The 9,784-nt window shown below is 48.2% G+C and overlaps 1 protein-coding gene across 3 annotated transcripts in view; it reads left to right on the forward strand.

Moving 5' to 3' along the window:
- ABHD8 (abhydrolase domain containing 8) overlaps window positions 1-9,290 on the forward strand; it is a 37,142-nt gene extending 27,852 nt beyond the window's left edge. For all 3 annotated transcript variants that reach the window (XM_083594742.1, XM_083594741.1, XM_083594743.1), the window contains exons 3-5: window positions 2,351-2,521; window positions 4,051-4,267; window positions 6,564-9,290. In XM_083594742.1, the coding sequence (XP_083450868.1) occupies window positions 2,351-2,521; window positions 4,051-4,267; window positions 6,564-6,719 (544 nt within the window). In that variant the 3' untranslated portion in view covers window positions 6,720-9,290. The remainder of the gene's footprint in view (window positions 1-2,350; window positions 2,522-4,050; window positions 4,268-6,563) is intronic.
- Window positions 9,291-9,784: the final 494 nt, after the last annotated feature.

A 9,784-nucleotide genomic window follows, 5' to 3' on the forward strand; every position in this document is an offset into this window, starting at 1 on the left:
AGGAGGGAGAATTTAGCTTAGGTATATTTCGAAGGGAGCAGTAGGTTGGAGCGTATGAACCGAAAGAAAAGGAACGCATCACTGAAACCGTTTTTAAAATTGTAAACGTAAGGGAAAGAAAGAAGACGGAGACTGGGAAATGTAAGCGAGGAAACGCTGTTTGGCAGCACAGTGATAAAAAGGCTGCAATGTGAGAAAAATCAGAAGAGCCCATCTAATGCTGTATTGTGTTTTTAATATTTGATTGGGAGCCGCCCAGAGTGGCTGGGAAACCCAGCCAGATGGGCGGGGTATAAATAATGAATTATTATAATATATTAATGCAGCCTCCTGCCCCCACAGGGGCCAAAAAGATGCCCCCAAAGGGAAGCCCCCAAGCAGCATTCAAGTACAAGGCCTCTCTCTCTCCCCCCCCTCCATTACGGCCTTTGAACGTGGAGGCAGAGGAAAGCCAAGGGTAGAAATATTTGATGTAATGGATGTGTCCTCTCCCAACTTCAGACACAAATTCACAGGTACGCTGCAGGTGACCTGAATGATAGTCTGCAGACCACAGTTTAAATCACCATCATTTTCATCCCAGGAAACCAGGCATAGGGGCACCTTCTGTTATTCCCCCCACTCAGGAACATGAAGGTAGACTGCTCTTGAAAATGGAGGCTCTTTTAACGCACGCGAATAGCAGCTGTTGGCAAGCTTCTTCCTTTCTGGCTTTAGATATGACCCAGCCTAATCGTAACCTGGTGTTCTGGACTACAATTCCTATCATCCAGGGTGGACTCCAAACATCATAATCATCATCACCATTATTATTATTATTAGTAGTAGTATACTACCTTATACTTGCAAGTCACAGGGCGGTTCACAACGTAAAATCACAACATAAAAACACAAAATACATAATAAAAACGAAAACAACCCGGAATATTAAAATACAATAACCTATTAAACATTAAAAGCTTCCCTAAACAGGGCTGCCTTCAGATGTCTTCTAAAAGTCTGGTAGTTGTTGTTCTCTTTGACATCTGGTGGGAGGGCGTTCCACAGGGCGGGTGCCACCACCGAGAAGGCCCTCTGCCTGGTTCCCTGTAACCTCACTTCTCGCAGGGAGGGAACCGCCAGAAGGCCCTCAGCGCTGGACCTCAGTGTCCGGGCAGAACGATGGGGGTGGAGACGCTCCTTCAGATATACTGGGATGAGGCCGTTTAGGGCTTCCAAGGTCAGCACCAACACTTTGAATTGTGCTCGGAAACGTATTGGGAGCCAATGAAGATCTTTCAGGACCAGTGTTGTATGGTCTTGGCGGCTGCTCCCAGTCACCAGTCTAGCTTCTGCATTCTGGATTAATTGCAGTTTCCAGATCACCTTCAAAGGTAGCCCCATGCAGAGTGCGTTGCAGTAGTCCAAGCAGGAGATAACCAGCACATGTACCACTCTGGTGAGACAGTGCCCAGGCAGCGAGGGTCTCAGCCTGCGTACCAGATGGAGCTGGGAGACAGCTACCCTGGACACAGAATTGACCTGCGCCTCCATGGACAGCTGTGAGTCCAAAATAACCCCCAGGCTGCGCACCTGGTCCTTCAGGGGCACAGTTACCCCATTCAGGACCAGGGAGTCCCCCATACCCACCCACCCCCTGTCCCCCCAAAACAGTACTTCTGTTTTGTCAGGATTCAACCTCAATCTGTTAGCTGCCATCCATCCTCCAACCACCTCCAGACACTCACACAGGACCTTCACCGCCTTCACTGGTTCTGATTTAAAGGAGAGGTAGAGCTGGAATATTTAAAAAAATATGTTAATATTTAAATCTTAGAATAGCTTTGGAAGTGGATAAAGGCGGTAGGGTTAGAAGTAGAAGATTTTATAAGTGATAAAATGTGAAGTTTTTTTATGGTTAAAGTAAGCGTGGGGGGAAAAGATGGTTAGAAATTATGATATATGTAAACTGCTAAAGATGAAGTAAAATGAAAATCAGATAGGTGGGGCTTGGGGAAGCCCACTTAACAATGTTTAGAAAAATAAGGATATGACAAGAATTTGTTTGTATTAGTTGTCTTTTCTGTTTGTGTTTTTATTTGTCTTATAAAATGAATATTTTTTTTTGAAAAAAATATAAAAAATAAAAGAGAGTTAGAGCTGGGTATCATCCACATATTGATGGACACCCAGCGCAAACCCCCTGATGATCTCTCCCAGCGGCTTCATATAGATATTAAAAAGCCTTGGGGAGAGGACGGAGCCCTGAAGCACCCCACAAGTGAGAGCCCAGGGGTCTGAACACTCATCCGCCACCACCACCCTCCAACTTATTGCACCCTCCAACTTGCCTGCTTGCTTCTTCCCACAGAGTCTCCTTCTGCACCTTCCTGGCGCACGAATACCCGGATCTGGTCCACAAGGTGATAATGATCAATGGCGGCGGCCCCACGGCCTTGGAGCCCAGTCTCTGCTCCATCTTCAACATGCCCACCTGCGTCCTGCGCTGCCTCTCCCCTTGCCTGGCCTGGAGCTTCCTCAAGTGAGTAGCCATCTTCCTTTTCGGGGGTCTCCAAGACAATATGCCAGTCCCCACAGATCTGTCACTCTGCGTTCTTACTGAGTATAGCAGGAGATGAGATGCCACAAGACAGGAGAGAAATTGTTCTTTTATGCAACTGCTGCAGCCTGGTTATTCCTTGCAAAGAACTGGAAAGGGAATTAAAGCTAAAGGGACCCCTGACCATTAGGTCCAGTCGTGGCCGACTCTGGGGTTGTGCTCATCTCGCTTTACTGGCCGAGGGAGCCGGAGTACAGCTTCCGGGTCATGTGGCCAGCAGGACTAAGCTGCTTCTGGCGAACCAGAGCAGCACACGGAAATGCCGTTTACCTTCCTGCTGGAGTGGTACCTATTGATCTACTTGCACTTTGACGTGCTTTCGAACTGCTAGGTTGGCAGAAGCAGGGACCGAGCAACGGGAGCTCACCCCATTGCGGGGATTCGAACCGCCGACCTTCTGATCAGCAAGTCCTAGGCTCTGTGGTTTAACCCACAGCGCCACCTGCATCCCGGAAAGGAAATTACATACCCACAAAAGAGGATTGGCTATATAAATTAACAGAATTTATAGAATTGACAAAATGAACTGCGGCAATAAGATATCAAGCACATCAGAAATTAAGGTCACAATGGTTGTGGTTCGAAGAGTATATGAGTAAACACTGCTCTGAAGATAACATTATGGTATGTTTAGACTAAGGTCGTAAAGCTGTCTTGATAATATAATAGTATACTATAAGAAATAATGTAGTGGTACATGATTCGCAATGTAAATAAGAACTTGAATGAAAAAATGACAAGCACTGGTGGAGGGAATTCACAAAGGTGTATTATCATCCACCTATTTTATTTACTTCTTAACTTTTTTCTTTTGTTTTTCTTCTTATCCTTTCCCCCCTTTTTGTTGTTATTTTTTGTTGTTGTTATGATATTATGGTTGTAAGTGTATGTGTAGTAATGTTTGTATGGATGTCTAATCAAGTTAATTAATTTTTTATTATTATAAATGTTTTTATTAGCAATTTCAACATAACAACATCAAAACGTATCATATTCATTATTTCCCCCCTTCCCCTCAAACTCTCCCTCAACCCCCCCCCAATTAATTAATTAATTAATTAATTAATTAAATTAAAAAAAGACTCTGCATTCACTCTGCATTCCACGGCTCCTGAGCATAATCTGTCCTCACTGGGCTGTTGATGTGTCTGCATGTGTAGCTTTTATTTTTAAAGTAATTTCCTTTTGTGTCATGTCTTTTTATAGTCGTAAGCCCTGGGTTTGCTTATTTCCTTCTCCCTCCCAGAGTATATTCCTTTTGTGCCATGTCTTTGCATATTGTCTTCATTCCTTTTCTTGCTTTCACTGATTTCTCAGCTGCCCCGGGAGCCTTTTTTTTAAAAAAAGCCGAAGAGCATGGCGACAAATCCTCCCAAGTATTAAACGAATAAATAAATAAACGAATAAATATCCGTGCTGAATTAACCCTGCCCGCTTGGCTCCCCTTGCAGGGCTGGCTTTGCCCGTCAAGGCGCCAAGGAGAAGCAGCTGCTGAAGGAAGGGAACGCCTTCAACGTCTCATCCTTCGTCCTGAGAGCCATGATGAGTGGCCAGTACTGGCCAGAGGGGGATGAGGTCTACCATGCGGAGCTGACCGTGCCTGTCCTCCTCGTTCACGGCATGCACGACAAATTTGTCCCTGTGGAGGAGGACCAGCGGATGGCTGAGGTAACGGTTTTGCAAACCTGCCCTGAATCCCCGTGAAATCCCACTCCAATCCCTTTCCTTTCTCCTTGCCCGGGAGTGTTTCTTACTGTAAAGGTAAAGGGTCCCCTGACCATTAGGTCCAGTCATGGCAGACTCTGGGGTTGCAGCACTCATCTCACTTTACTGGCCGAGGGAGCCGCCGTACAGCTTCCGGGTCATGTGGCCAGCATGACTAAGCCGCTTCTGGCGAACCAGAGCAGCGCAAGGAAACGCCGTTTACCTTCCCGCCAGAGCGGTACCTATTTATCTCCTTGCACTTTGACGTGCTTTCAAACTGCTAGGTGGGCAGGAGCAAGGACCGAGCAACGGGAGCTCACCTCGTTGCAGGGGTTTGAACCGCCAACCTTCTGATCGGCAAGCCCAAGAAGGCTCTGTGGTTAGATAAAGGTTCGCTGGACGGTTAAGTCCAGTCAAAGGGGACTCTGGGGTTGCGGCGCTCATCTCACTTTATTGGCCGAGGGAGCCGGCGTACAGCTTCCGGGTCATGTGGCCAGCATGACTAAGCCGCTTCTGGCGAACCAGAGCAGCGCACGGAAACACTGTTTACGTTCCCTCCGGAACGGTACCTATTTATCTACTTGCACTTTGACGTGCTTTCGAACTGCTAGGTTGGCAGGAGGTTTCTTACTGTAGAATTCTGCAGAACAGCAACTTCGCCTCTGGCCAGTGAAACGGGATAATGTTTTCCGGTGTGCCTCAGTGAACTTGAGTGCTGTTCAATTCTATGGTTATATATGCCAGAAACAGGGAACTCTTGGAGGGTCATAAGAACCTGAAATTTGCACCAGCTGCAGCCTAAGGCAAGCTGGGAGGTGCTTCACGCAGCAGTTTAGCAAACCGCTCTGTGTAGTTCCTCCCCTCCTTTAAAAGTTTGGGGTGGGGCTTGGGGAAAGAGTGGAGGGCCCTTTGGTGGGGACAGGCGAGGGGCACGTGAGGTGTAAAAGGGCAGGTGGGCTGGGGAGCAAATGGGTAGGCAGGATTGGTGAACAGAGTAGCCCCTAGTGTTGGAATTATCTACCACTGAGTGAGTGCCCTTCCCTTCTTCCTGCTTTTAATGATAATAGTAAATAATGATGATACCTTAAGGATCACCTCTCTCTCTGTATGAACCGACTCAGACCCTGCGCTTGTTATCTGAGGCCCTTTTTTATGCCCCCCCCCCCGAGAGAGGTTTGGAGGGTGGCAACAAGAGAGCAGGACCTTCTCGGTGGTGGCTCCCCTATTGTGGGATGCTCTCCCTGGAGAGGTTTGCCTGGGGCCATCACTACATGTCTTTAGGTGCAAGGCAAAAAACATTCCTTTTTACCAAGGCATGTGGCTATTAAATGATCTATGTGGCCTGTGAAAGCGTGGGGGAGAGGACTGTTATTATGACTATTTTTACGGGTTTACCTTGGGTTACAGACACTTCAGGTTACAGACGCTTCAGGTTACAGACTCCGCTAACCCAGAAATATACCTCAGGTTAAGAACTTTGCTTCAGGATGAGAACAGAAATCGCGCGGTGGCAGGCCCCATTAGCTAAAGTGGTGCCTCAGGTTAAGAACAGTTTTAGGTTAAGAACGGACCTCCAGAACGAATTACGTTCTTAACCTGAGGTACCACTGTATTAGGCTGTCTGTCACTATTTTTTTTATTATATTTTTATCATTAAAGTTCTGTAATGTGTTTTTAATGTTGTATACTGCCCTGGAATTTTCTGTTTAAGGGCAGTATATAAATTGAAATAATAAAAGTAATAATAATAATAATAATAATAATAATAATAATAATAATAATAATAATTTATTATTTATACCCCGCCCATCTGGCTGAGTTTCCCCAGCCACTCTGGGCAGCTCCCAATCGAGTGTTAAAAACAATACAGCATTAAATATTAAAAACTTCCCTAAACAGGGCTGCCTTCAGATGTCTTATACAGTGGTACCTCTGGGTGTGAACAGGATCCATTCCGGAGCCCCGTTCGCATCCTGAAGCAAACGCAACCCGCATCTGCGGGTCACGATTTGCCGCTTCTGCGCATGCGTGTGACATTGTTTTGAGCGTCCGCGCATGCGCAAGCAGTGAAACCCGGAAGTAATGCACTCCATTATTTCCGGGTCGCCGTGGAGCACAACCCGAAAATACTTAACCTGAAGCTAATTACTGTAGTAATTATTATTGTTATAACAAGAGTGTCATGAGATGAGCCCTCTAGGCTTCCACGGAGCAGGGAGCTGCTTTTCCAACCTTCTCCTGCCTGTTTCCTTCCCCCCAGATCCTGCTCATCGCTTTCCTGAAGGTGATTGACGAAGGCAGCCACATGGTCATGATGGAGTGTCCGGAAACAGTGAACACCCTTTTGCACGAGTTCCTGTTATGGGAGCCGGAGGCTGTCCCAGCCACGGCTGGAACAGAAGCAGAGAAGAAATAATAAAAAAACCAAAACCCTTAACAGCTACTTCGTGAAACTAGCGGCCTGCTCACGTTGCTGATTCCAGAGGGATGTTTTTTTCTGGTTTGGAGCCTGCGGCAGTAGAAGGTGCGGCTGTGGCCGGCGGACACCTCCTCCCGGCGCTGCGGGACGGGCAGAAAAGGCTCTTTCCTCCTCCTCCTCCGCTGAGAAGCGGACTGGACCTTCGTGGGCTGCGCACATGCAGGGTCGCAGCCGAGTGAGGTGGACCCTCAAGACGGGTGGGAGGGAAGGGGTCGGCCGCTCCCTGAGCTTTCGCCCTCGCCTTCCCCCTTGTAGTGTCCTCGTTCGTTTTTCCACGCTCAGCCTCTGGAAGGCTGCAGAAAAGAGGTTATGGCGCTTCCACAGGACCTGTTCCAAGATGGCAACCTCGACTCCGTTTGGGAGCCGGCCAAGCTGACTCAGGCGCGATTGAACCCACCCGGATTTGTGTACGCAACTTATTAAATCGGCGACCCTTCTCTCCCCGAATTCCCTCTGCCCCTCGAAGGCCCACCGGGTGTGGTAAACAAATTCTCCACATTGGCTGAGCCAGGAAGGAGAAGGCAGTGGGGAGATTTGAACGCTTGCCCATTGCTTGAGACGAGCACCAGTGCTAGGTTCTGCCATGGGGCAGGTGTTCCCAGGCCCCTTGCCAAGAGGTTCAGGGGGCAGGGCTCCTCAGTATTTACTCACCCATCAAACACCTCCTCCCCTTCGCTTCACATCGCCTCCAAACCTCCGCATTCTCTGGGCAGAAGGTCCTGGAGCCCTTCTGGAGTTTGGGGGTACATAGTTCGCTTCTGGTCTTCGGCAGCTTGTAAATGTACTGTGAAAAATTGCAGCACCCAAAGGTATTTCAGGGTAAAGGCATGTCTCTGCTCTCCACATTCTTTGGCACTTTGGTTGGGAGAGCAAAGTCCCCGTAACTGAGTAGTTCCTTATTTTGCCAGTGACCGCTTCCTCCGTATCAAACCTTCGAAACGCTCCCCTCCATTCCCCATTTACCCAGGAAGAATGGAAAAGATTTGCAAAAAAAGAGTTCTGGCTAGGAATGGGGCTTTTGTTTCATTTTGTTCATCTTAGGAACAGCTGCTTTGGCCTAATGATAAAGACTTGGATCAGAGGGAAGCGGCAGGGCACAGAGAAAGGCGACTTCTCAAAATCTGCTCCTCGACGTTGCCGCCGCCAAATCTGGCGAGGCTTTAGGGGAAAAGGGCACAAACCCAGATGGAAGCGGGGTGGGAGACGGTTTTGGTTTCGTGGGCTGGAACCTGATCAGGACGGGGCTTGCAGGCTGAATTTGACCTCCCAATCGCATGACATTGCTATGATAGCACAGTAGACAGGTGAGCCCCACACCTCACCTCAAAATTGGCAGATACCTTTTCCTTCCTCTCCCCCACTCGCTTAAATGAGCTTTAAGCGCCGCTCGTCAGCTGGAATTAAGCCCCACTGCCTTTTCTGCCATAATGTTCTCTTCCCAGCCAGTGCAGGATTAGACCCTGTGCACCTGCTCATCCATGAACATCAGCGGTGCCAGCAGATGAGCAGGGGGGAGGCATGGTTTGGGGAAGATGGCAGCAGGGGCCTGCAGGCCAGAGATTCCTGACCTCTAAGCGTTCGCCTTACTCAACAACACACCCAGGACAGAGACATTTGCAGCCATTAAAAAAAATATTAATATTCCAGCATTTTGCTGGGTTTGAATCGTATGCTCATAATGACTTCGCCACCTCTCCCAATCCTAACTTTGTATGTGCTCTTCTTGATGCTTGGTTTGTTTTTTCACCAACCCAGAACCTGCCAAGCCACAATGTGGGGTGCATTCACACAAGCCACAGTGCGGCGGGGAGGGTGGCTAGAGACAGATCAGTTCAGAATGGCAGTGGTGCCCTGCCTGATAACCCTCTTTTGTCCCAAATTAGATTTTAAAAAGTTATTATTTGATCCTGCTGCGAGCGGGCCTCCCTGACTCAGGACTCCTGTAAGCGGCTCAAAAAACCCCCATTATTTGGTTGGAACAATTCACAAACACACATACACCCTGACCATTTCAAATGCTATCTCCATCCACTCTACACCATTACCTGCCTATCCTAACCCAGGTCACGGTCATTTTCTGCAACGTGTAAGAGGGTATGGGATTGCAGTTTGGGATTCTGGAATTCCACGGCAGCCTGTGTGTGAATACCCACCACAACGACCAAACCCTTGTTGCGCATCCACGGACGGGCAGCCAGACTTTGCTTGTTATGAGCACACAAAAGCAAACCAGTGTCGAGCCTCTTTAGTAGCGCCATAACCATAATAAACAGCTTAATACCTTTTTTTATTATTTTAAAAAAATCTGTATTCTTAGGAGACTGTTTTAACCAGCTTGGAAATTGATCCATGGTTTTGTTTTGTTTTTATTTATTTTGAGGGGCGGGGGAGCCTGCTGCTGTGAGTTCCACAGATCCAGGCTCTTTCCAGCCGGGAGACGAAACGGGATTGTGCGATAAGTGTCACCCTAGACTCTCAAATAAAAGTATTATATTCTCAACAGATAAAGGAGTCGTTTCTTGGATCTGGAGAAAAGAGTCGAGATGGTAGATGCTTGGAAGGAGAAGTCTCCGACACCGCTGTGGAACCTTCCTATCATTGAGGGCCACATTTCCTTCTGAGAAACTTTCTGGGGGCCAACGGCAGGTAGAACAAATAGGAAATTTGCTTTTGTGCAGTAGGGCTGGTTCCTACCCTCTTGTGTCTCCTTTCAGGCAGTTAAGAGACTGGTTCTGAGTTCAGGTTTCTCCCGTCGCCTGTCCCATCCTCGTAACGACCCACCAATGGAGGTTTGCTTGAGCCTTTCTGACATCTCCAGCCTTTACCACAAAGCAGACTTGTGCTGGTCCCGGGGGCTAGCCGAGAGGTGAGGTCCGAGTCCAGTCCGGGGTCGATGGTGCAATAGGAAGGCAGTCCATAGAAGTCGAAGCTGGGTGCAGGGTAGGGCGCCGGGTGAGGTTAGGAGCTCCGGCAGGGAAGCAGGTCAGGGATCAGGCTGGAAC

The sequence above is a fragment of the Podarcis filfolensis genome (genome assembly GCF_964270895.1).
Source record: "Podarcis filfolensis genome assembly, chromosome: 18".
Lineage (NCBI taxonomy): Eukaryota > Metazoa > Chordata > Lepidosauria > Squamata > Lacertidae > Podarcis > Podarcis filfolensis.